This window comes from Cyprinodon tularosa, unplaced genomic scaffold, assembly GCF_016077235.1.
Source record: "Cyprinodon tularosa strain WSP-4 unplaced genomic scaffold, ASM1607723v1 ctg595, whole genome shotgun sequence".
NCBI classification, from domain to species: Eukaryota; Metazoa; Chordata; class Actinopteri; order Cyprinodontiformes; family Cyprinodontidae; genus Cyprinodon; species Cyprinodon tularosa.
In genome coordinates, this window is record NW_024039335.1 from 236,464 (window position 1) to 262,457 (window position 25,994).

The 25,994-nt window shown below is 40.5% G+C and overlaps 1 protein-coding gene across 3 annotated transcripts in view; it reads right to left on the reverse strand.

Moving 5' to 3' along the window:
* LOC119797687 (multiple epidermal growth factor-like domains protein 11) overlaps positions 1 to 25,994 on the reverse strand; it is a 196,484-nt gene that overhangs the window by 63,571 nt on the left and 106,919 nt on the right. For all 3 annotated transcript variants that reach the window (XM_038306858.1, XM_038306857.1, XM_038306856.1), the window contains exons 6-8: positions 6,940 to 7,186; positions 5,605 to 5,725; positions 2,745 to 2,881 (exon numbers count right to left, since the gene is read on the reverse strand). In XM_038306858.1, the coding sequence (XP_038162786.1) occupies positions 2,745 to 2,881; positions 5,605 to 5,725; positions 6,940 to 7,186 (505 nt within the window). The remainder of the gene's footprint in view (positions 1 to 2,744; positions 2,882 to 5,604; positions 5,726 to 6,939; positions 7,187 to 25,994) is intronic.

Here is a 25,994-nt window from a genome sequence, read left to right on the forward strand (position 1 = left end):
TGTTATTTTAAGTTGCAGAATAAAGTCGTTGCTCTGCCTCCTATGAAATGACCCAATCTTTCAGTCAGTGAATGCATCACGCCCATGCAAGAGCAGGTCACGCACAGCCTCACTCTTTAGTGTGGAATTTGCTGAATAAAGACTCCCAGTCAGCTATTTCTATCGTTGACACGTCTGTGATTCAGTCAAGCTGATGGAAGGTGAGAGAGAGGGAAACTCCCACTAAGAGAACGTTTATTTCCCTTTTTGTTTTGCCCTTCCAGGATCTGTATGTTAGGAATATGCTGGGCTTGGAAACGTTAACAGCCTTTAGAGAAACTCAGAACAGAACAAACCAGAGACAGCTTTAAATGTCACTCCTCCTAACACAGAAAACCCTTCACAGAGTAACAGCTTTCCAACGCAGTGTGTCCTTACCTCCACTGCTATCATAACTCACTTTTATTTCTCCATTATTCCTTATTTCCTTTTAGGCCTCGCCCATACGTAGCTGAGCGTAGGAGTGTCACAAAGCAGGGTTACAAACTAAATACATGCAGACAGGCCAACCCACTACCTCCCCCAAACTGTTGCACCTTCATGGTAAAGAAGCCTTTTTCTCTCTCCAGTAAGCCCCTTGACGATTTAGCCAGCATACACCTGACATCCAAAAATCTCCTAAAACGCTGTTATACGCTGAACTTTCTATTATTTTTTCAATTTTTGGGATTTACATAGAGTATTCATAACAAGTCCAGAGCGTTTGTCCAACGACGGCCTAAATTATGCATAACGTATGGCAGCGTAATACCCAAGAAATGTCACAAGCCAGTGTCCTGAGGGGGGCAGCAATGTGTCCGGAGGCACCCGGACTGCACAAAAAGATTTGTTTGATCGCGGTATTAACTTAGCTGCTGTTTGCTGCCTGCCAAAAAACAAAAAAAGAAAAAGAAAAAAGAAAGACAGAAGGTTTGCAGTCGCAGCAGATTCACCATCATGTCTGCTAAGAAGTTTGGTGGTTGTGGCCGTGGGTGTGAACGCAGGGAGGATCCATCACACTCAACTTCTCACTCACCCTATGATGGGAGGAGAACTGATGGTTTCCTCCTGTGAACCCCCTTTATACCAAAACGCTGCCAATACACCATTATACAGTAGCTGGAAGTTAGAAACACGTCCAGCGGTCGTCTGGAACACGTCAGATATATGTGTTGGAGATATGTTCTTGATACGTTACGCATAAGTTATGCACAAGTTATAGATAATGGACATTAAGTGCTCCTGATATCTCAGCTTGAGTTGTGCCTCCATCAACTGGGATGTTGGGAATCAACCAATCAAAAGCTCATTAAACTATGAAAAGAAACTGGACCAGTTCTGCCCAACGTCAGTCTGGACTGACTGGCTATCCTATATATTTTAGATCTTTCCTTTTATTAAACACACCTGAATAAAATGATGGTCCATTAGCAGAACTCTGCAGAACTGTGCAGATATACATTAATGTAAAATGAAATCAGGAAATCAGGAAATGACTCATTCATTCCGACCTGATCTGAAACTGGAGAATGAAAGGTTTTCTCTCTTTTCACCCCCTGAATATAAGCCTCCTGTTTCTACCTTAGATGCCTGCTCACCCTAAGCCGGGTTCTGGTTTCATCCCCTCCTTCTCTCCACTGTCGCCACATGCATCCTCAGGATGAGGAATTGCTTCATAGGCAATGACTGCATGAAGAAAATTGATGATCCTGTACATCAAGAAGGTGTCCTCAGTCAGAGGCTGTCTTCAGAGCCGCTGCAATACAGACTTATACAGGAGATCCTTCCTGCCTACATCCGCTATTTTACAGCAACTCTCTGAGGAAACTTGGATTATATTAGTAATTTGTTTTGGGATTAAATAAGTAAATAGAAATCACTTAAAATTAAGCCTTTTAAATTTGTATTGGAACAACAGCAGTTTTTCATTATTTGAAAAATGGATTTAGTCATTTTAACCCAAAGGGCAAAACAATGAAAGTCTCTTTGTTCTGTAAAAGGTAAAATAAAGGGGTAGAAATGTGATTAGTTGAATAGATCTAACAATAAATTTTAAGAGCAGGTTTTAAATGTAAAAAATTGTCCTTCAAACATTCATTCATTATTCAGAGACAGATTAACGAGGCTCCTGTTCGACAATAAAACCATTTTTCTCTAACGACGCAAGCTGCTACATTTCAGGAGGTCAACGGGCCGAGCGGTAAACCAGGACCCCGAGCGCAGCTCACAGAGTGTCTGTACCAGTTATACAGAGACCCAGAGAAAAAAGTCTCGAAGCGGCGTCTGGCCTGCTGAATTCTTCACACGTCCACCAGCTGAAACCATTAAGAAATAGACAAATCACTCAATTAAACTGCTCGGCGAGGACTTCTGTTCAACGTCACGTTTAAATCATGCCGACTTCCTCGGGACTCTTATCTCAGCTAATTCCATTACAACGTGGACGGAGAGGAAGAGAAGTCAATCTCGGAATTATTCCATGTAGGCTAATTCACCTGTCTGGAGCCGGAATGGATGGAGGTAATTTGGCTCGATTGAGAATAATGAGGAGGGGGAGTTAGAGGAGCTAAAGTCCAGAGGATAGAAGGGTTAAAGAGTAAATATTCAGACAGGTCAAGGAGCAATGGGAAGGTGGAAAGGTTACTGAGTCCTACAGGAACACGTCTGACATGTAAACCACAACATCTCCTCCTGAAAATGCTCCACATGACCCCGAATTATCTCACCTTTCTCCGATGTAGCCTGCGGTGCACTGACACTGACCGCTGATGTGGTCGCACAGCCCTCCGTTACGACACGTGCACTCCTCGGAGCAGTTGATGCCAAACCAGCCGAATGGGCACGGCTGGGCGCACACCGGACCCTGAGGGCAAAGGTGGGACACGTCTGACATGAAAACCCAGAAAAACGGTCACTGAGATGCTGTTTGATGTTTAGATCAGCGCCTCTCATCTGATGATAGTGATAAAGACCTCTGTCTGCTCGCAGACACCATGCAGGTCCGGACTCAGTTCCATTTATTGGGTATTTATGGAGAAGGAGAGTTTATAAGCACCAGAACCACTGGGAATGTTAGATTCTCCTGATTTCAACTTCTGATGGTAAAAAAACGAATTAAACAAATACCACCTAATATTTCCCAAAATATTGATCTCCAAGTCCATTCCTGATTTAGGAGCAGAGAACCTTCATTTGCCTTTAGAATCTCCTTAATCAGCTCTTAGAACCTCCTTCGGTAGCTTTTAGAACCTCCTTTAGGAGCCTTTAGAACCTCCTTTAGGAGCCTTTAGAACCTCATTCAGGACCTTTAGAACCTCCTTCGGTAGCATTTAGAACCTCCTTTAGGAGCCTTTAGAACAGGGGTGTCAAACTGGTTCCAGAAAGGGCCGTGTGGCTGCAGGTTTTTCTTTCCAACCAAGCAATAGCACAGCAGACTCCAGTCATTTCATAATGTCATCATGTTCAGATTGGACTCACTTGATGAGATGATAGGAGTCTGCTGTGCTATTGCTTGGTTGGAAAGAAAAACCTGCAGCCACACGGCCCTTTCTGGAACCAGTTTGATACCCCTGCTTTAGAACCTCCTTTAGGAGCCTTTAGAACCTCCTTCAGGACCTTTAGAACCTCTTTCAGGAACTTTTAGAACCTCCTTTAGGAGCCTTTAGAGCCTCCTTCGGTAGCTTTTAGATTCTCCTTCAGGGGCTTTAGAACCTCCTTCATGAGCTTTAGAACCTCCTTCAGGCCCTTTTAGCACCTCCTTTAGGAGCTTTTAGGACCTCGTTTGGTAGCTTTTAAAACCTCCTTCAGGACCTTTTAGAGCCTCCTTTAAGAGCTTCTAGAACCTCCTTCATGAGCATTAGAACCTCCTTCAGGACCTTTTAGAACCTTCTTTAAGAGCTTTTAGAACCTCCTTCAGGACCTTTTAGAGCCTCCTTTAAGAGCTTCTAGAACCTCCTTCATGAGATTTAGAACCTCCTTCAGGACCTTTTAGAACCTCCTTTAAGAGCTTTTAGGACCTCGTTCAGGATCTTTAAGCCGGGCATACACTGTATGACTTTGTTGTCCTTTTCGGGGCGACTTTCCAGTAATGAGAGAATTTTTCGATCGGGCCAACTTTCAGCCTGATCGTGGGTCATGCGTCGTGTAGTGTACAGGGGGTAAGGAGAGGTGATCAGATACTCAGGACCACCTCCCGATCCGGAATCGTAAGATTTTTTTGAGTTTTTACAGCACTAGTGGCTTGTCTTATGAACAGTACCACAAACATTAGCCCTCCTACATGGTTCGTGTGTGCTAACCACTGCACCACCAAAGCACACCTGGTCGGGAGAAAATCCAACATGTTTGAAATTCAGTCGGCCGTCATCGGCAAATGGCTCAGTGGGCATGCGCAAATAAGGATTCTTCTTCTTATTCCTCTTAGATGTAAACACAGAAGGATGGAGGGGGTGCAATGAGTGAACTGGAGATTCTTTCTGTAAAATTGACAGACCGTAGTAGCCACGCTTGCTCAGCCATGTCTTTGTCCAAATACGCTGTCGCCTTTACTTTTTAGGGCTTTCAGCACAAAATTGCACAAATTCCCAAGGCAGCCCATTATTTTATATTCCTCTTCTACTGGTTTGGCTCCCGGATAGACGAGTCCGAGTAGCGCCATCTCGCGGTGGAGCCGAGTCCAACGTGGTTTTAGACATGCAGTGTGAGCAGGTAGATCTCATCAGAGCGTCGGTCTGCACAGTGTGATACATACATCGTGAGTTGTAACTGCGTGCAACGATTGGAAATATTGCACAGTGTATGCCCTGCTTTAGAAACTTCTTTGGGAGCCTTTAGAACCTCCTTCAGGAGCTTTTAGAACCTTTTTCAGGACCTTCAAAACCTGCTTCAGGTGCCTTTTGGAATCTCCTTCAGGTGTCTTGTAGAACCACATTCATCAATCAGTAGAACATCCTTTAGCAGCTGGTAGAACCTCCTCATTGTCGTGCTGATGACTCATGACTGGAACTATAGAAGACTTTAGGATGCACAGGAGATCAGGGTGCTCAGGGTCTGTCACCCACTGTACCACTGTACCCGTAGCTATCAGCCCATAATGATTATTTGCTGTTTGGATTTTAACAGCCAGGCTGGTTCAGGATCATGACCTCTGACCTTCAACCTGCTAAATGAGGTCTGCAGAGTCTCAGGTGGAGCTTTTAGGTTTTTGGACATGTCTCTGACGCCAACTGGCAGAAGCCTGAGATGATTATTATGATGGCAGCATCAGCTGCTACTGTGATGTCATAGATTATGTCATTTTACCCTGTGTTGATGTGGTTAGCAAAGACTGTGCTTCTTCTTCTGTCTTGTAGATTTTAGTAAAAAAAAAAATGATTTCATGTTGCTGGTCATCTTAGTTCAGAATTAAATTTTTCACTAAAACTTAATTGAATATGAAAGGAAGTGGTTTAAAAGTCAAATATTACTTAAAGCCTGTTTTGTTAAATTCTTCTGTTCTTTGTTTTATATTAAGGCCAAAGGGATCAATTCAGAAAGGTTGGAATAGTTTAAATGTTTGTGCAGAGGTGAGGGAGGGATGGGTCGTACCATCCAGCCAGGGGGGCAGGAGCACTGTCCGGTGACATGATGGCACGTTCCTCCATTCTGACAGGGGCAGCGCAGCTCGCACAGGGAGCCATGTTTACCTGGAGGACACGGCTCCTCACAGCTGCAAGAGACAAACAGAACAATCTGCATAAACACAGAGAACAACATTCGTTCTGGAAAGAAAAATGACATGACAGCGACCTTATCTGTACAGAGACAAATGTTAAACAAAGTAATAAGGCTTTTTAGCATAATTTACTCTCTGAACCAGATGGAATAACTTATAGTTTCAAAATACAGATGCTGAAAAATCATAAAGCACTTTATAACGCCTCACTGTGGGTAAAATATTGATGCTTACATGTTGTTTTTCAATCTTCAGCTTCATATAGACAATCATACCGTATATGACTCAGACTTTGACAAACGATATTGTCATTTTGTATATGCAGAGTTTATACAAATCGCATATCGCATGTCTACAAAATCTGACTTCCAAAAAAAACCAACCAGATTGTAGAAAGTTAGCTTGTATAAGCACGTCACTAATATAAAGTGCCACAATGAAATAAATAAATACAGCGATAAACAATTAATTAAATGTGTAATTCATAAAATAAATAAGGAATTAAATATATAAATGTGTCATTAATTTAATGAAATACGTCTTCAATATATATAATTATTTCAGTGTGCATTTAATCATTTCATGGTCCTGTGTCGCAGTGCATCGAAACCATTAAAATAATCTGTCAAACTCACCCATCAAAGTTAGGGGGCGGGGTTAACGCAAATCGGCTCTCTGTAATCGCTTTGCTTCGCCTTAATGTGCAGGGCGACCAATCAGCTGTTAGGTAACCGCCCCCTAACTTTGATGGGTGAGTTTGACAGATTCTTTTAATGGTTTCGATGCACTGCGACACAGGACCATGAAATAATTAAATGCACACTGAAATAATTATATATATTGAAGACGTATTTTATTAAATTAATGACACATTTATATATTTAATTCCTTATTTATTTAATGAATGACAAATTTAATTAATTGTTTATCGCTGTATTTATTTATTTAATTGTGGCACTTTATATTAGTGACGTGGTTTTAATTAATGAATGACACATTTATTTATTTAATTCCACATTTAATTAATTATTGACATATTTAATTATTTATTTAATGCTGTATTTATTTATTTAATTTTGGTACTTTTTATCCTCCATACATTTAAAGATGTTCTCAGAGTTTAAATAGTTGGGGAATATCAAAATGCCATCTCTGTTTCTGTATTTTTACTCCCAGGCCTTACCATGTGCTCTTATAGATCTACTCACAAGACTCCAGTGTATCCCGGTGCACAAAGGCACTCTCCAGTCTGATGATGGCAGGTGGCGCCGTTGAGGCACTGGCATTCTTGCATGCAGTCTTTCCCATACAGGTTCGGATCACAGTGTTCTTCACAGCGCCAGCCCTGGTAGCCATCAGTGCAGACGCACGCTCCTGTTATTGGGTTACATTTGGCCCCGTTGCGGCACTGGCAGCGGTTAGTACAGTGTGGGCCCCAAAAATCACTCTCACAGCCTGAAAAAAGGAAAGAGGAGCTGATTAGACAGATGATCCAGACACTTAAGTGATGAAACGGTATTGACTTCCCTGCTGTACTTGGAAGCTGAGGATGTGATGAAAAAAAGTAGAGGGCATTACCCAGAATGCCTTTAACTTTAGAGAAAAAGACGTGCTAGCAATTAGCATTAGGAAAGGATTTTGTGTATTAATGCACTGCAGTGAGCCAAGTTTAAATATTCCTCTGAGAGCAACCAGAACCTGCTGCTAACAGAAAAAGTCTCTCCCAGTACTGCCCATTGGGTTCCACTAAAAATGCTGTAGTTAGCCTCCACTTCATTAGTCTGACAGCATGTTGGAGTGACCTACCCTGTCTAATAATCATAGCTCTAAATCAGTCACAATTACTCTCTTTTTCCTGCTTTGTTAATCATGTAAATAAGTTTAATAATGTGAAACAAATTTTTTTTTTATTAAAATACTATTTTTTTTAACTTAGCATATAGAAAATATGACATTTAGCCCTTCATATTGTTAAAACGACCAAGAGATACAAGAGAAATATCAGGTTTTTAGGGAAATGGTTGCCAGAGTAGCCATTAATTGTTAGTTAATCAATAAGATCAATTAGTAGGGAGGCACGATATTGGGATTTTGGCCGATATCCGATATGCCGATATTTTAAAACTCATGTAGCCGATAACCGATATCGATACCGATGTTAAAGCTGGACTAAAATAAGTAGTCATTGAAAATAGCAGTTTGTAAAGAAGAAGTTTTTGAGGAAGAAGAAGAAGTAGTATTTTTTTATTTTTATTTTAGACTTTAGAAACTCAGAAGATGATCAAATATCGGGTTAAATATCGGTGGGGGGGCCGATGTCCGATATTCAGTTTTAAGGCCGATACCGATAGGGGGCCGATTATATCGTGCATCCCTATCAATTAGATTAAGATTTATTCAACATTTGACCACTAATAAAACCACCTTACCTATGGAAGAACAGACTGGGAACTGCTCCAGTATAAACTGGGAGGAATGGCTTTAAAACATCAGCAGAACCACATCATTCACTAAATATTGAGTAAGAAAAAGTCAGACTTCTTGCTAAAGATGTTGAGTCAGTTTTGTTTGCTGACAGCTGATCAAAGCATCGGCAGCATCCCCCATTCTGCTTTAAGCTCCTCGCATGACACAGTTTCACACCTTTTCTGGATCCACGAGTAACAGGAACCCCTCAGACCTTAAGTAAGGATAAATATCTGGAAATTGGTTGCAGCATCGGCTCCATCACCAAAGTCATTATTTCGATGAGTGTCCACATAAAGGAACAGAAAAAAAACCTGATCCAATACTTAGAAGAGGACTGTGCTTATCAGAACTGATGCAAAAATCATTTAGTAACCGAAGATACGGGACATATAACTGAAAATATTCAAAGCTTTTTTCTGCACGGCAATAATAATTAAACTAGATGATAAAACTCCTGCTGGCAGATGCAGCCTCACAGCGTCACCTCATGAGTTCATTCACTTGTTCTTTATGTCCAACCTGCATTGACAGCATCTCTATGGACTAGTTTAAACATTCTCAACACATTTCCCTCAGATGTTAAAGAGGACAAACGGCTTTCAGAGCGTCTCTGCAGGCTGTGTTTAGCATTCAGCTTTGAATTAGTGGAGACTGAGGGGAAACCGCAGAATTAAATGTGACCTCAGCCGCTGTCTGCTTAAACTCTCTGATTGCTCGCCTTCATCTCAGCTAGAGATGAGGAACTGAACAATGAGGCGGTCACTTTAGATTCAACTGGAAGCTGCAAGATAAAAACTTTGTGTGCTGTTTGGGATGCATCATCTAAGCTGCATTTCCTGCATGGCATGGGATGTGAATTTGAGCAGGACTCAGCGGTTCATAGCAGTAGCTAACAGAGCGAGGCCAACATGCAGCTTTACTAGATCTGCATCAGATCCTCCATACTAGAATAGTCAACAACTAAACCTTGCTTCACTCTGCAGCACTCTGCCGGAGTGGAAACAGGATTTAGACTTTTACAGATAAACACCACTTCACTCTGTCAGAGAGAAGAAGGAGATTAATCCAGGAGAAGAACCATCAGAAAACACCTTCATCCCAACAGCTGATTTGGCTGATATCAGCCTGCAGTGATGTTGTTTCCTTCAGAAAACTCGCTTCTGTCTGCTTTTAGCTCCGGATGGTCTTCAGGAGGGATCTTTCCTCCAAGCTGCTCCTGCTCTTTACTCAACCCGACTTTATTCCTGAATATATACAATCAGTTGATGAATCGTGGATATATTCCAGAACCTGATGGGAAACTAATGGGATGGAAAAAACATATTATTGTGTTTTATCTGAGAAAGGAAAGCTAGGCACTTCTATGTTTGATGTATGATTATGGGCTGAAGTGAGGGGCTCTGAATGAGCGGCCATTTGTTAAAAGCTGGGAAACGTTGGTGCGACCAGCACGAGGATAAATGGAGGAAGTGATCCTTTTTTCCACAGTCATGGGTGGTGGTTTCACAGATATTACAGCACTGAATGTTTCATTCGGTCCGTGGTGGACGGAGCCATGAGTAGACAAAGCATTCATCACATCAACACTATCCTCCTTCTCAATCTTTCTCTAAATTACTTCCTCCTGTCTGCCATTGCCCTCCTACTTCTGTCTTTCTCTCCACAACCCAGAGCTCTTCTCGCTTCCCCTAACTAGTGAGCCAGCACAGTCAAATCCTTTATCCTCACACCGCCTCAATTATTCAGCAGCAAAGAGTCCAAATCAGTGACTAATGACTTTGATCAAGAGTAGCTCGCTGGTGTTAAGGAGAACTTTCTTCACTAAATTAAGAGCAGTATAATACTGGCTGGCAAAGGGCAACTGCTGCAGGAATATTTGGAGGTTTGTCCACAGTTGACTCTCTCTCTCAGTGCCCAGATCAAAGATTCAGTCTGATTTCTGATTGATCAAAAGAAAAAAAATCAGGAAGAGGTTTAATCTCAGACAGTCTGTCCAGAACCACGGTTTTACTGTAAAATATGAAAGTGCAGACTAGTTTAGCTCTTAAATGTAAAAAATAAAGAATTCAATTTTTTTATTCTTATTTCTATCTGGTTACAATCCTCACCCATTTTCTGTGCTCTGAATTTATCCTTTATTTATCGTTTTGTTTCTCTTGTCTTAAATCTGGTTTGATTCTTAACCTAATCACACTTTAAAATGACTAAAACATGTTTTATCATTATAAAATGTGTGGAACACTGTCCTCTGAGACCAAGGCTATTTGGTCATGATGCATTAGAGACTGACACGGGAGTGGATTTTCATTCCTGTCCCGTCCCACTCCCACAGAAAAAAATTGTGTCTCGTCCCGATCCCGGGCCAGAGTAGAAATCTAAATCCTGTCCCGTCCCACTCCTGGTGAAATTACTCCCACTCCCATCCCGCTCCCATTCAGAATGACTCCCGCTCCTGCACCACTCCCATTCTTGTTGTCTTCAATAAGATTTCTGCCAATACATTGAATCTGAATTTCTATGAAGGGTCAGTTAAGTTCCTGTTTCTAACTGTAGTAACTGTTGGTCCCTCCATTCTTGTTTTTGAGCGCGGGTTTTTTGGGTCGTGTAGTTTTTTAGACTCGCATTACAGTGTAGGCTTCAAGGAAAATAGGGTGACCATATTTTCCTTTCGAAAAACCAGGACACACAGTGGGGGGGTCGGGATCTCTGTTCCCATGCATAGAGATGTCTATATCTACAGTTGATTTATTAAAAATGCTTTTCTGTAAAAGTCAACAGCAATAACTCCAATAACAAACGATAATTTTATTCAAAATGTTTTTATTAAAAATACTTAACAATTCCTGTAATGAATGAATAGCATAATGAAAGAAATAATGTCTCATCTAAACATCCCTCACTTAACAATAAAACTTAACAATAACTCTCAACTCCGAATAACAGATGATACTCAGCCAAAGCAAGGAACGAAATAATGTCTGTTCTGTAGGCTATAGGAAAAAAATAAATTAACAAATGAGCTAATTAACAAAAAATACCTATTGTGTAGCAAATATTATTCAAAATGTACCAAAAACAAACAAACATATCAATAGACTATCTTTACTTTCGGTGTCCAGGTAGCTTTTCAGATCTCTTGCACCTCCATTGGCCATTGAGACATATGTGCCTGCTTTGCACACTGTGCACAAGGCCTCCCATTTGTCTCGACCCGGTCTGAAAACTCTTTTGTAAATCGTCGGTAAACATACATTTGCGCTTTTGCATGTTGTTGGCGTACTGACAGCCACGCTATCTATATTCTGATTAAGAACAAAGCTGCCCGCACTGACGCGGCTCAGGGATTACGTCACATGCAGCGTCGTGCGCAGTGCCCTAGCGCCTGTAAATTTAATGGTCCAATTAACATTTCCTCACTTTCTAAAAAAAAAACGGGACGCCCGGGACAGGACGTGAAATACGGAAATGTCCCAGGAAATATGGACGTTTGGTCACCCTAAAGGAAAAAAACTACAAAATGGCGGCGCCAGTACTGGATTTTTTTTCTTTCTATTTTCTTTCATATTTTGCATCAATCCTAGTTTTTTTTTTAGTTATTATTGGTTTTGCTCCCACTCCCGTCTGCTCCCGTTAATGTTTAATCCTGTACCGTCCCAATCACGTGATCGTTACTAATACTGACTCCCATCCCACGGGAATCCCGTGACCCGTGGGATTCCCCAAAAAATGTCAGTCTCTATGATGCATAGACAACCATGCAGAGACACGGTGGTGGAGGAGTGGTGATGGAGGCCCGAGGGGACTGTGATGTCCAATGGATGAAGCTTGGTCCAAACTGGGTCATTATCATGACCAAGATCCCAAACATAGTAGCTAATCTACCGCAGAGAAAATCAAGATGGTGGAATGGCCTAGTCAAAGTCTAGAGCTCCCCTGATTTAAAGCCGCTGGTTGGACTCTGTGTCGACTGAAAGCAGAGTGGACTTTAATTCCTCCACATCAATGTGAGGCGCTGATAAAGTCAAACAGGAAACGATTACTCAGAGTTATTGCTGCTGCTACCTTTAACTATCCTGTTGGTTTCAGTAAACATGGCAGAAATGTTATAATTCCTCAGTTGAAGCATTTTTACTGCCTGCTTGAAGGAAATACAAGGTGTTTAGAAAGCTTGTAATCATCAGCGCTTCTGTGTGATGGGCGGCCACCGACTGAGAGACCCCTATTTATTCCTCTGATGGACAATTGTTTTCCTTTTCAAAAAGTCAGCAAATAAAAGCCTGAAACCGAGCCGCAGCTCAGCTGACCGAGCAGCAATTACTGATCATTTCACCTCTGACTGGTCAAACTCAGATGCAGGACACTGCCACACATACAGCTTTAAAATAATCCCCATTATTCCTAAACCGTTTATGACGCGATCCGAGAGGCGAAACAGAAGAAAATAAAACCAGAGAGAGAGAGAAAGATTTATTTAAAAGGAAAGGAGCCATGCAGGTTTATAATCGACTCAGTGGGATGAACTCCAGATAATTAAAGACTTAAAGATTTGCAGAAGGGGAAATGGACTCTGGAATGAGTCACAGCAGCAGTTTGAGTAGATTTTAGGTAAATCTGCCAGAAGGAAACGACAGAAACATCCGGGCTCAGACCGAGGCTGAATGTTCCGCCTTTCTGGACATCTTCTCTTCCAGACTGGAGGGACACTTTAACAGCTGGGAGAAGCAGGAATTAAAACTGGTTACAAAAAGTCTCATTAGCTCTCAGAATCAAACTAGGAATTCTAATTTAATGTCCCAGTCAGGATGATTCACCAAAAAACTTGATCACACACCCTGATTCCCACCTAAATATGTGATGATCCTGCTGCTGTGCTGTCGGGCTGATGGTGTTATATGTTCCAGCTCTCTCCTCTAGAGGAAATAAAACCTTTTCTGTACCACACCCTTGTCTTAATAATGATTATAGCTCTACAGCGCATCTATTAAAGCTGCATCTGGTATGGAGTTAATGCAGTTTGCTGACTGATAAGGGAAGAGCCAAGAGGAAGCCGCAGCTGCTTTTATGCTTTGAATCAGTAAAATGCTAGAGAACAGAAACAAGGAGAGAATCCATAAACCTTTTACTATTTCAACTCAAAACAACTTTGTGCATAAAACTACAAAATGTGAGGTCCAGCATCTGGCCCAAGGTTGCTTCAACAGAAGGTGGAAGCTGGAATAGATTTTGAAATCTTCAGATGAAGAGGTGGATTCTACCCCCCAGTGTTCCGGTTCGTTTTTTCTGGAATATTTACAGCAGCAGCCATTCAAAATGGCCCTTCCCAGTCAAACGTCAGCCGTATGGCTGCCTACTCCCCTGCAACGCCCAGCCAAATCCCCTCCAAGGCCACTGGCTTTTACCTGGGCATGCATTTTTTTTTACTCTGACTCCACCTTTTCACTGAATTCCAGGTTCTGACCAGGAGATGACGCTTCTCTTTAGATCTTAATGTCCACAAATCATGACAGAAAGAATATTTTAGTACAAAGATTGATGTTTAAATGTCAATGTCAAATTTATTTATATAGCACTTTAAAAACAGGTATAAAACTGCACCAAAGTGCTTTAAAGGAAAGACAACAACATGAATTAACAAAACAGAATGTGAAACACTGCTTCAATTAAAAGTAGAAGAATAAAATAAGTTTTAAGAAGCGTTTTAAAATGATCCAGGTTGTGGGCGGATTTAATTTGAAGAGGTAAATGGTTCCACAAAATTGGAGCAAGAACAGAGAAGGCCTGATCTCCTTTCCTCTTAAGTCGAGTCCAAGGAACTGTCAGTAACAGTTGATTATTAGAGCGTAGACTAAAAAGGAATTGTAGAGGACCAGCCAAAGACCAGCCAAGGGTTCATCAAGGAAAGTGGGGAAATTTTGAATGGCTACTACTGTAGATCCATGGGAAAACACTTTAAAGGGAAACTGAAATCAAATTCAAATAAACCGAGATAGCATGAATGTTTGTGGAGGATCTGAGGGTGGAGATAATGACCAACTGCTGCCGACCCCTTCTTCAAAGAAGAAGCCTTTAAGAAATACAATAAAAGACTGGAAACCTTTGTGGAAGTATTGGTTTTTTTCACCATACCAGTATGACCATGAGCCAATAGCTGGATCCCCAGAATCAACTGAAAACTGATATGATGAGGATCGTCATGGCGATGCAGCCAGAGATGGCGTTGGGACTGACGTATGGAGCGAACCAAATCCCTGCAGATCAGAATGTCTGTTCTGCTCATTTGAAGCTAGATTAGCATGTAGCTCGTTAGCATTGCCCCGTTAACAGTTTTCTCTATAAAGACGTTAATATTGAAAACAGTTTGCATGTAAGCCATTCCTGCAGAGACATTATGATTTTATTTATGGTAAATCACAATGGGTAAAGCTTCTTAAAGTGTGACCCAGAGCTGCTGGTTTGTTTACCTTAAATGCTTAATAATGGACGACTATCTGCGTTTCTAATATAATCTAAAAAAAGAAAAATCTAAATCACAGAGGCCCTAACTTTTTTGTTTCGTAACAAATAATGAGAGTAAGACATTAACTCTCTTACTCCAGCCCCTTAGGTGACAGTAATGCACTTAAAGTGGATGAACTTTACCAAACTTTATTTATAAATCACTCCATAATATCAAATGTGCTGTTAAAAGCTAAGATGGAAACACAAGATAGGTAAAGAGTTTTAATGGAAAAAAAAAGATAATAAAAAAAAAACACCACCAGAGTTGCATCTAGCTAGTAAAAGTAAAGTTCCTTGATTATGGATTCAAGACAAGAGAGAATATTAGACCATGAAAACCATAAAGCCCTGGAGCTTAAACATGTACACGATGGTGGTAAGCAAAGTTTGAAAAAAAAATTTTCAATTTCGGTTAAAAAAATTTGCAGTTTTGATTTTTGTTAAAAAAAAAATCTAAATTGCGATTTCGCATTGTGAATTGTTAAAAAATTGTGCCAAACCCATCATCTGAGATGCTTTATATAGAGTCAGTTACATCTAATCACCCAGATTGGTTAAATATTCTCCCTCTAAGGAAACCAATTTGACTGCATGATCTGGTGAACTGTAAAGTGCCTTGAGATGACATGTGTTGTGAATTTGGCGCTATATAAATAAACTGAATTGAATTGAACTGCATCAAGTTGTTGACTCCTGCTGAATGAGCATGCTGGGCCATTGCAGAGTGCGTTAGTTGGTTGACTATCGACACTGTAGAGTCGGCCAAAAATGTCTATTAGCAGGAAAAATTTTTGAAAACATTTTTGTTATCCTGGGATAATAAATAATTTTTTCCCTGTAAGAAGGATCAGGTTGTTTCTTGATTGGAGGTTCATTTTGGTTGGTGTGGAGTTTTCAGCTGTGGAAAATGTACTTTGGAGGCACAAATCAGTAAGTTGACATTGTTGTTGACATTTAACAGTTGTTGCATTTTGCATCTTTTTATCCCTCATTGCAGAGCACAAGGGTCCGTTTTAAAAAGCAGGTTTTAAAATACTTAGATTCAAATCATCAACTCTGAAGTGATCTGGCCTGAGGTTTAAAAGTTTCTGGTTTCATAGAAGCTGCTATGAATGAGTTTATTCAACTTTAAGCAGGTCCACTCAGAGTTGAACTCGTGCATAATCAGAATCAGAGTCAGAAATACTTTAACAATCCCAGAGGGAAATTACTTTTGTTACACGCTCCAGTTACAGTTTTATATATATATACACACATCCAACTACACAATATAATAAAGATAAAAATAAGAATAAAAAGTGATAAAATATATACACATACAGCTCTTCTATATATATATATATATATATATATATATATATATATATATATATATATATATATATATATATATATATAAATCCAAGTAAAGTGAAGATGAAGAATAAAACCGTTCTAACAGGTAGGACCTGTTCATCATCTCATGGGTTCTTCCGCATGTTCTCCTCCTCATGTAGAAGATTCAGTCTTCAATCACACAGTTAATACTAAGTAGCTGTTTGCAGCCACTTTGGATGTTATCACCCCAATACATGGTTGTTATTAGCGGTTATCAGTCCCATAGAATGGCTTCAGATTGTGCCAGTAGGCTCCTTAGGTTATTATCATCGAGATGATTCCACCATGGAATTAATGAATCAAATTTATGTCTAATCTGAAAATAATTTCAGTAGTTCTTCATGTTCTGTAAAACTAATTAAAAACAAAATGATCTGCATGTCGCACATATTAAAAAACCCAAAAACAAATAAATTTCATATTCTGTCAACTGAGTTGTTGAATCCTCCCCCTATAAATATTTACTTTTCTATGAATTAATGCCGATCGTTCTTTAATAAGATCCTCATTAAATGGACATGCAATGTTTGTTTTTAAAACCTAATGTGTCTAGCAGACCTAGTGAATGTTTCTTTTTTCTTTTATGCACAAAACTACGACAAAATAATTGACTAAACCAGGAAATAAAACAAGGTGATTGGTTGCTTACAGGTCGACAAACATAAATGGAGAAACATAAATAAACAAAGTTACATAAAGGACACTGAATGCATGGGTGGGACATCATCTCAGGGATTCAAAATGGATAAAACAGAGAAACTGTATCAGGGATGAGGTGTTTGTGCTAATTTGTTGCTTTGTGTCTGTAAAATATGACAAACTAAGGTTAAACATCTCTATTTTGGTTTGATTTGTCAAGCAGACATTGTTTCTTTGACTGTGATTAACTGTATACGCCTGGCTGTGTGTTTCCTGGATGGGGCCTCCTGTGGAGCTGGTTTAGAATTGCCTTTTGTATCTCTGCTTCTTTTTCTATGTCTGCTTCTGTCTCCTTGAACCCCAGTCGGCCTCAGCAGATGGCCGCTCACACTGAGCCTCGTTCTGGATCTGCTGGAGGTTTCTTCCTGTTCAAAGGGAGTTTTCCTCTCCACTGTCGCTACAAGCATGCTTAGTGTGAGGGATTGCTGAAGAGTTAATAAGCTGTTTTTTTTTTTTAGATAAAAACCTTTGAATCAATCTGACTGGATGATCTGGTTTAACTGCATCTATAAAGTGACCTGAGATAACATGATGTGAATTGGAGCTATAGAAATGAACGTAATTAAATTGAATTGGAAAAAAATAAGTCTTGGTTAAGAAAACAAAAAATAAACTTTAGGAACAATAAATCAACAGATGATAAAGCTGTTCAGCAGTTCAGAAAAAAAGCTTTGATTCATGGTTTTAAAGGATCAGTGGAGGTGTTAGAGAACATGATGACATGGTCGGTGGATCTCCTTTAAAACACATTTATCTACGGATGTTTAATCAATCTTTCCATTGATTGTCGACCAAATGAAAAAACAGGAGAAAATAATTTAAGCACCAAGTGCTGAAGATGCTACTGGATTAAAACTCGGTGTATCGACTCTGTAGTTCAGGATGTAAACATTATATTTCCCACATGCAGGAAGCAAACCCAGATACTGGAGGGAAGTGATTCTAAGTTACCATGTTGTTAGGAAAAAAAAAAAACTTTAATATCTGGATGGAAATAATTTGTGCTGATAGTTTTACTTTTTTTTATCTAGAATCTGACAGAGCTTCCAAGCTCATGGAAAAACTAATTAGTAATTCTCCATATGAATCTGTCACATAGTCTGCAGCTGTTTTCTTCTATTTGCTTCATTTACTGGAGTTTTTCAAGCAGAATAAGTGAAATAAAAGCAGCTTTTTGCAAAAATAGTCCCACTGAACATGTTAGCAGGGCTGAGAGGAATAAACAGGTTTTCAGCATTTTTACTTCACTGAACCACAATCTAAACTTAAAAAAGTATACCTCCTATATTAGCATTCTGACTTGATACGTAGGTAACGTACAGAAAAAAATATGTGGTCATTGAATCACTGTTGCACTTGCTTTAAATGTTTTCCATCTTTCAGCTATGGATAAAAAAGGAAAGCTTAAAGATTTCAGACGCTGGCGATTTAATGTTTCATTTGTTTTAATGGAGAAAAAAAAGAAAAGAAAACAAAGAGCTGAGGCAGAATGAAAACCCAGCAGCTCTGCCGAAAAACAGATGACCGCTTATAAAACACTGAAGATCATTATACCTTGTTTCTTATTGGCTCCTCTGTCAAACCGCTGCAAATTATTTATTTGATAAAGCAGCAGCATTTTCTCACACTGAAATATTTAGGCCAGACTTCAGAGGTGCAAAGTCACATAATACACTATATTGCCAAAAGTATTTGCTCACCCATCCAAATTATTGGAATCAGGTGTTCCAATCACTTCCATGGCCACAGGTGTATAAATTCAAGCACCTAGGCATGCAGACTGTTTTTACAAACATTTGTGAAAGAATGGGTCGCTCTCAGGAGCTCAGTGAATTCCAGCGTGGAACTGTGATAGGATGCCACCTGTGCAACAAATCCAGTCGTGAAATTTCCTCGCTCCTAAATATTCCACAGTCAACTGTCAGCTGTATTATAAGAAAATGGAAGTGTTTGGGAACGACAGCAACTCAGCCACGAAGTGGTAGGCCACGTAAACTGACGGAGCAGGGTCAGCGGATGCTGACGCGCATAGTGCGAAGAGGTCGCCAACTTTCTGCAGAGTCAATCACTACAGACCTCCAAACTTCATGTGGCCTTCAGATTAGCTCAAGAACAGTGCGCAGAGAGCTTCATGGAATGGGTTTCCATGGTCGAGCAGCTGCATCCAAGCCATACATCACCAAGTGCAATGCAAAGCGTCGGATGCGGTGGTGTAAAGCACGCCGCCACTGGACTCTAGAGCCGTGGAGACGCGTTCTCTGGAGTGACGAATCGCGCTTCTCCATCTGGCAATCTGATGGACGGGTCTGGGTTTGGCGGTTGCCAGGAGAACGGTACTTGTCTGACTGCATTGTGCCAAGTGTAAAGTTTGGTGGAGGGGGGATTATGGTGTGGGGTTGTTTTTCAGGAGCTGGGCTTGGCCCCTTAGTTCCAGTGAAAGGAACTCTGAATGCTTCAGCATACCAAGACATTTTGGACAATTCCATGCTCCCAACTTTGTGGGAACAGTTTGGAGCTGGCCCCTTCCTCTTCCAACATGACTGTGCACCAGTGCACAAAGCAAGGTCCATAAAGACATGGATGACAGAGTCTGGTGTGGATGAACTTGACTGGCCTGCACAGAGTCCTGACCTCAACCCGATAGAACACCTTTGGGATGAATTAGAGCGGAGACTGAGAGCCAGGCCTTCTCGTCCAACATCAGTGTGCGACCTCACAAATGCGCTTCTGGAAGAATGGTCAAAAATTCCCATAAACACACTCCTAAACCTTGTGGACAGCCTTCCCAGAAGAGTTGAAGCTGTTCTAGCTGCAAAGGGTGGACCGACGTCATATTGAACCCTATGGATTAGGAACGGGATGTCACTTAAGCTCATATGTGAGTCAAGGCAGGTGAGCAAATACTTTTGGCAATATAGTGTATATACCAAAAATAAAGATCTACACTGAGCGTCCATCCTGATAGTTTAGACAGTCATCATTGAACCTAAATAGAATTCCAGCAGAAATAAACACACAAGGCAACAAGTGAAACACAGACATGCAGGTATTTAATAGAGCTAAGCCATCCTGCATTGCCTTGCAGTAAAGCAACAGCTCTGTGTGCTCAAAGACCAACAGATATTAATTAAAGAAAGCCAAAGTTCTAGTGAATTCTCCCCAGAGTCCCCTTCACAACATTAAGAAAAAATAAATTTACTCTATCTACCCAATGGAAACAGGGAATGTAATTAAAAAAGGTAAGAAAAGGTGAGGTTACTCCATAGCTGAAAGATGGAAAACATTTAAAGCAAATGCAGCAGTGATTCAATGACAATATATTTTTTCTGCTCACTATGCATGTACATTACCTATCAAATCAGAATGCAAGGTAAGACCATGGTCAAATAAATAAATGAAAAAAAAAAACTCATAAGCTGGAACAACTATTGGAATGAATGCAAATAAAACAAATGCACAAAGACATTCAGGAGGCCCACTAGCCTCGTGAGACCATCCTGATCTCGCGAGCTTTCAAGGTTTCACTCGCTAATCAGTCTGGAGACTCTCCGTTGAAGAAAATTTGGAGCCGTTCACCAAACGAACGTCCAATCAGCGTTGGCTTTGAGGCGGGTTGAGGTGTGACGCAACGAGAAGCGCGACAGTTCAGTCTAAAGAACATGGCGGCTGCAGCCGATGAAACTAGCGTTAGCGTGGCTATCGAGCAAGTTTTATCGGAATTACAGAATATTTCTTAACTGAAAGAAGAGCAAAACACTGCTCTGGAGGCTTTTCTCAGAGGAAAAGATGTTTTTGCTCTTCTCCCGACTGGTTTCGGCAAGAGTTTGATCTATCAATTGGCTCCTCTTCGTCGTCGCTCTGTTAGTACGTCATATGCTTCGTTGATCTGATTGGTTTATTTGGCCCGTCTATCACCAACATAGGCCAATCAGCTAACCAGTATTTTTGCCTCTTCCCAAAATTACTTCAACCGAAGGTTTCCTGATGGATATGCGGAGCAAATCTATCTGGCGGAGTCAGGTTAGACGCCCACAGCATCACAGATGCTTTCCCCTACCCAACAATGGACAATCTGGTGGTTTTTTTTACATATTCCTCTTCAGGACTGAATCTGAGTGTCATCTGTTCAAATCTCACAGGTCCAGTTAAAGCAGAACAAACTCCACAGGTTTATGTTTGTGATGGTTGGATCTTTCTCCTGGCCTGACTCCAAAACCAGCAGCCAGTGTTTAGATAGACTCTAAGGGTTTGGATGGAGACGTAGAGAATCAGGGCTGCCAATAATTTCTGGAGATGTTCCCACCTCCCTCACTGGGAGGTGGCTGATAAACTCCAGCTGATTAAAACTGTTCAATTGTTTATCTGACTGCAAACATTTTAATTTCGGCCAGGATTGGTTTTCTGACACCATTTCCTCACCAAGATAAACAGATTTCAGCCTTAATTATTATAATTATATAATTAATTAATATATAATTATTTAAATTAATTAAAGGCAGGTTTGTTGTCACATTTTGAAGAGTGGCTGATGATAATAACATCTTATTAGAGAAACTGGACCAAATGAATTAGCAGTTACATTTCAGTTTAGAAAGCTAATCAGCCACAGTGAATTTACAGGAGCTGTCCGAGGTGCTGAAAGATGCAGCCTTTCCTTCCTGGTTTCCTGTTTCTGCATCAGACAGCAGCAAAGCACAAAGTCCGGTTCTGAAGGAAGCATTTTGTTCTGTTAATAATATTTCTCTGAGTTTTAGCTAATTTTAACATTATGTTGTTTTTTTTTGCATATTTTGCTACTGTATATTTTCAGACATGCCTTTCAATCTTCAAAGCAGGAGTTGAATAAAAATCCTAAACTTAGACTCAATAACCTCTTTCTGCCATCACGGAGGTCACTTATTTCTTATAACTTTTGCATAAATCCCTCTCTGCTGCTCAGTAAAGCCACAGAATGAACTATGAGATTTCTGGTGTGCGAAAGACAAGAGAAAAAAAATCTGCTGCTACAGATTGTGGAAGACTGATGGAATCAGAGGAAACCAAGACAAAACTCAGCTGAAAGATCCAACAAATTGGGATTAAGATCTAAGATCTGATGACAAAACTGTTTCTCAGTCTAGAGACGGAGGCTCCCCACTGAGCTGAAGATGGATGAGCGGTCAGATCGGACAGGAGCGCACCGGGAATTCCCTGCCAATAAAAAGAAGCAGAGGAGGAATAGTGCTGAGTGGTGGAAAAGCAAAGAGCAGGCCCCTGACTGAGCCGTCTGCAGATCTATGGAACGGCAGAGATCTTTATTTATCCTGCATTGCTGAGGGACGTCCTACAAAACAAAGATTTATGGGAATTTATAATGAAACACCTGGATAAATCAGGGACATGCTGGCTGAAGAAGTAAGCCAGGAGGAATAGACATAGTTCAGGCTTGTGGCAAAACAGGGAAACTTAGCTTTTCTTTGACCAAAACATGTCTTTATTTCCTCTTAGGACAATTTGAAAATAGTGTTTTGGTCTATCTACCTATAGCCCAATAGCTCTGGATAACCTGAGCCACTCTATGAGTTTTATCAAAAGATAAAGTTTTATTCCGAGTCTTAAAAGTAGACAGGTTGTCTGCCTCACAGGCTGCTGCAACTTTCCATAATGTGAAGCAAATTGAACTACTGCTGTCTCCCAAAATCAGATAATGCAGGTATTTATTTTTACAACAGCTTAAGGATAGTTTTACTCAAACTCATTGTCTCCTGCTGCACTGGTGGAAACAAGATTCCATCTTGGGACTTTCTTGAACTTGAAACCTTCCTCTCTGCAGCTGAAGCTGCAGAGCCTTAATGTTTCTGATGATCTAGGGAACTATTTTCAGTTGAAATAATACTAGCAGCTGTTTTCTGCATTAAAACGCTGCAGAAGGCCAGAGGTTAAAGTAAGCCTGTTCAGCAGCTCTCCTCCAGGTGTCCTTGGATGTTATTGCAAATCTGAGAACACAATGCTGTCCTTGATGTGAAATGGTTGTCTGACCTGTTATCAGAACAAACACCTTGACTTTGTTTAAATTTATAAAAGCTGACATTAGTGGCTGATGTCCTGTTAAGTGTCTAAATGAAACTTTAAGGAACATTTAGAAACTGGAATGTCTTTCCCTACGCTCACAGATGAAACACTATTGTTCCTGCTGCGTCCTTGTTTTAAAGCTCATTTCAAAAGTCCAAGTTGGACATTAGAGCTTTTGTTCCACCTGCACTTTTCTTGCCATCGCTCAGAAGCTCCTCACGCACTTACATGATTTTCTTTTATTCTTGCAGTTTCTGATTCATTACATGTCCTTTTAAAGCTCCCTGTTTGGTCTCTGCAGCCCCATTAACGCTCCCTGGACATCTTGTTCCAGGCTTTAAAAGGTGGCCAGAAATGTTGCGAATCTGCACGTCTTTTATGTCTGTGTTTTTTCTGTCATCAATATTTATGTATAATGTAGATATTTTCTTCTTTTTCCTTTTATGTTCTTAGGTTATAAAACTGCACTGATGCAGCTGTTCTCATGTTCTGGTTTTAGAAACAGATAGGAGAAGAATGAAACATCTGCTCTTCATTAATGTGATAAAAAGCTGGTTTAGTTTTTGTTAAATAACAAAAATAACAAATAACAAAAACTAATAATACTATTATTTTGTTAAATAATGAAAATGCCAGCTTCTAAGGGCCAAAGCTGTGCAACAGAAAACACACGATAAGATCAAAACACCGAATAACTGCTTAAAGTCCTGCGAAAGTCTCCAGTGTGTTTGTTATCCAGCTTTTAGCATAGCAGCAACGTCCATCATTCAATAAACTTTAATTTAAGGAAAATAACAGAAGATCTATTTTTAAGAAACACATATTGGTGCCTACAGCAATTATAAATCAAACTAAAATGTTACTTTAAAAATATATATATATTTTTAACCTTTCTAAGAGATAAAAATGACTAGAAATTCTAAATCATGACTGTTTTCATGAGTCTTAAATATGAGACGCAGAGAAAATATGCAAAGTGAGAAAGACCAGAGGAGATGCTGGAGATCAGCCCAATCAGCATGGGGGGGGGACATCCCCAAAACGACACGTTCTTCTGTCCTGTCGTCCAAAACTCAAAGGTGTGGAGTTTTTTTCTACTGTGTTGTAATTTTCTCAGCACCGATGCTTCCAGGTGGGTCTGCTGTGACACTATGTGGGAGTTTAAGCTGCCGCTGTAAAATATTAATTAAGGCTTTTCTCTTTTCAACCCCTTTTTAATATTGTTGTTGTTATTTTCTCTCCCAATCTGATGCTAAATTATAAGCGGTGCACAAAATAAACAAATATAAAAAATTTGTTTTCATTTTTTATCATTACTAAGTTAGTTTTTTTAACTTCAATGTAGAAAATAAAAACTGCTCTAACTGCAAACCAAGAAAACAGATAAACAGCACTTAGAGAGCAGCTCATATCCTTGCCTCTATGTTAAAGTCTGGCTTAAACATGTCATTTACAAGAATAATTTCCTTTCCCATTGAGTTGCATCCCAGTGTTCACGGGGATGGACGTCTGTGTCTTCTGCAGGCGTAGAGCGAACAGAACTGGCAGCGTTGTGAGGCAAGGGCTCAAACATGTACGGCTGGAAGCCTTCTACACCAAACCAAGCTTCTGCCGCCCTGGCGTCCTCTTCCACAACATCTTCATCCCCGCTTTCCTCCTCTAAATAAAAAATGGATGACGGAGGAGACTCATCCACGACCTCCAACACTAAACTCTCCTCCTCTTGCATGTTTCCGCTGTCCATAGCGTTCCCTGACAATGTTGTTTCTAAGTCACCAATTTAGTGCTACTTGGTCCCAATGGAATTTCCCATTGGGAACCTGCTAGCATTAAGTTGCTAACTGGTTAGCATGATGCTTCCGACAAACCGGCCACAACCAAACTTGCTTGCAAACCTTCCGCCACAACAATCCCGCCCCTTAATAATCAACCAACCACATTTACTTTATTCAATCCTGTACTACTCAGGAGACTTGAGAAATGCAACCGTTTCCTCTGGTTTATATTCAGTTCAGCCTGAGCATTCAGCGCCACATCATTGCTTGTCTTTCTGTCAGTCTTTCTGTTCAGTTTTATTTGGTTCATGTACTGGATCCTAGCAGCCAGTGGAAGGGAGGGTTTTAGTGTTTGTCTCGTCTCCTGATCGTCCACTGTTCCTCCCCCACAGAGTCCTCTGGGTTTTTGGCTCATTATGGGGGGAAGTTCAGTTTTTATTCAGTAAGCCTGGCTCCAGGGAGGAGACCGGTTTAAAGTCCTGCTTCAAGTTCAAGTTCCTACGTCCTGTCTCGGCTACCCTCTTCCACTGAGCCTGCCTGTCTGCACCTGATCCTGTCTGCTCCTGTGCGTGACCACCTGGTCATGCTTCTGGTCCCAGTCAGACTCTGAACCCTCCTGGAAGCCTGTGGATGCCTGGAAGTCTGGATCCTGCCACCTGATTCTGTTCCTGCCTGATCTGGATCCTGCCTGTTCTGTCTGTTCCTGCCTGTTCTGGATCCCTCACCAGGACCGGCTTCCAGCATGTCCTCTGGGACTGCAGCACTGGGGACATTCGTGGTCTGGACAGTTAAACCAGGTAAGTGACCAACACAGATAATCTTCTATCAGTTGATTGTGGTCACTTACCTGTGTTTCTACCCTAGAGTGTCTGAGATTGAAACCCAGTTTAATTGCTTTGAAACTAATTTCAGCTTTAGAATCAAAATCTGAGTCCTTAAGACACACCAGAGTAATCGATTACTGATTGAAGTTGTGCATATGGAGAATTATGCTTCATTTAGACCTGGAGAAGTGCAGCGCACAAGCATTGGTGGCTGCAGTGCATCATGTTAAGCGCCCCTAAGCTAAACCCTCAGGTTTTTAGAATAAGTGTAATGCAATTAAAAGAATTGTGCAGCCAGTAAATAATAGGCTATAAGGTGTTTTTTCTCAAAATAAGTGCATTTGTTCTTGGTTTGAGGAGGTAAAAGAGACATTTTGCCAATCGAATGAGACAATTTACACTTAAAATAAGAAAAAACAGTTGCATTGTCTTATTTCAAGTGCATGTTATCTAATTATCTTGTTTTAAGAGTAAAAATACTCATTCCACTGGCAAACTGTCTCATTTACCTACTCATGTTAAGGGTAAATACACTTACTTTAAGAAAATTTTACTTATTTCTAGGTCGTT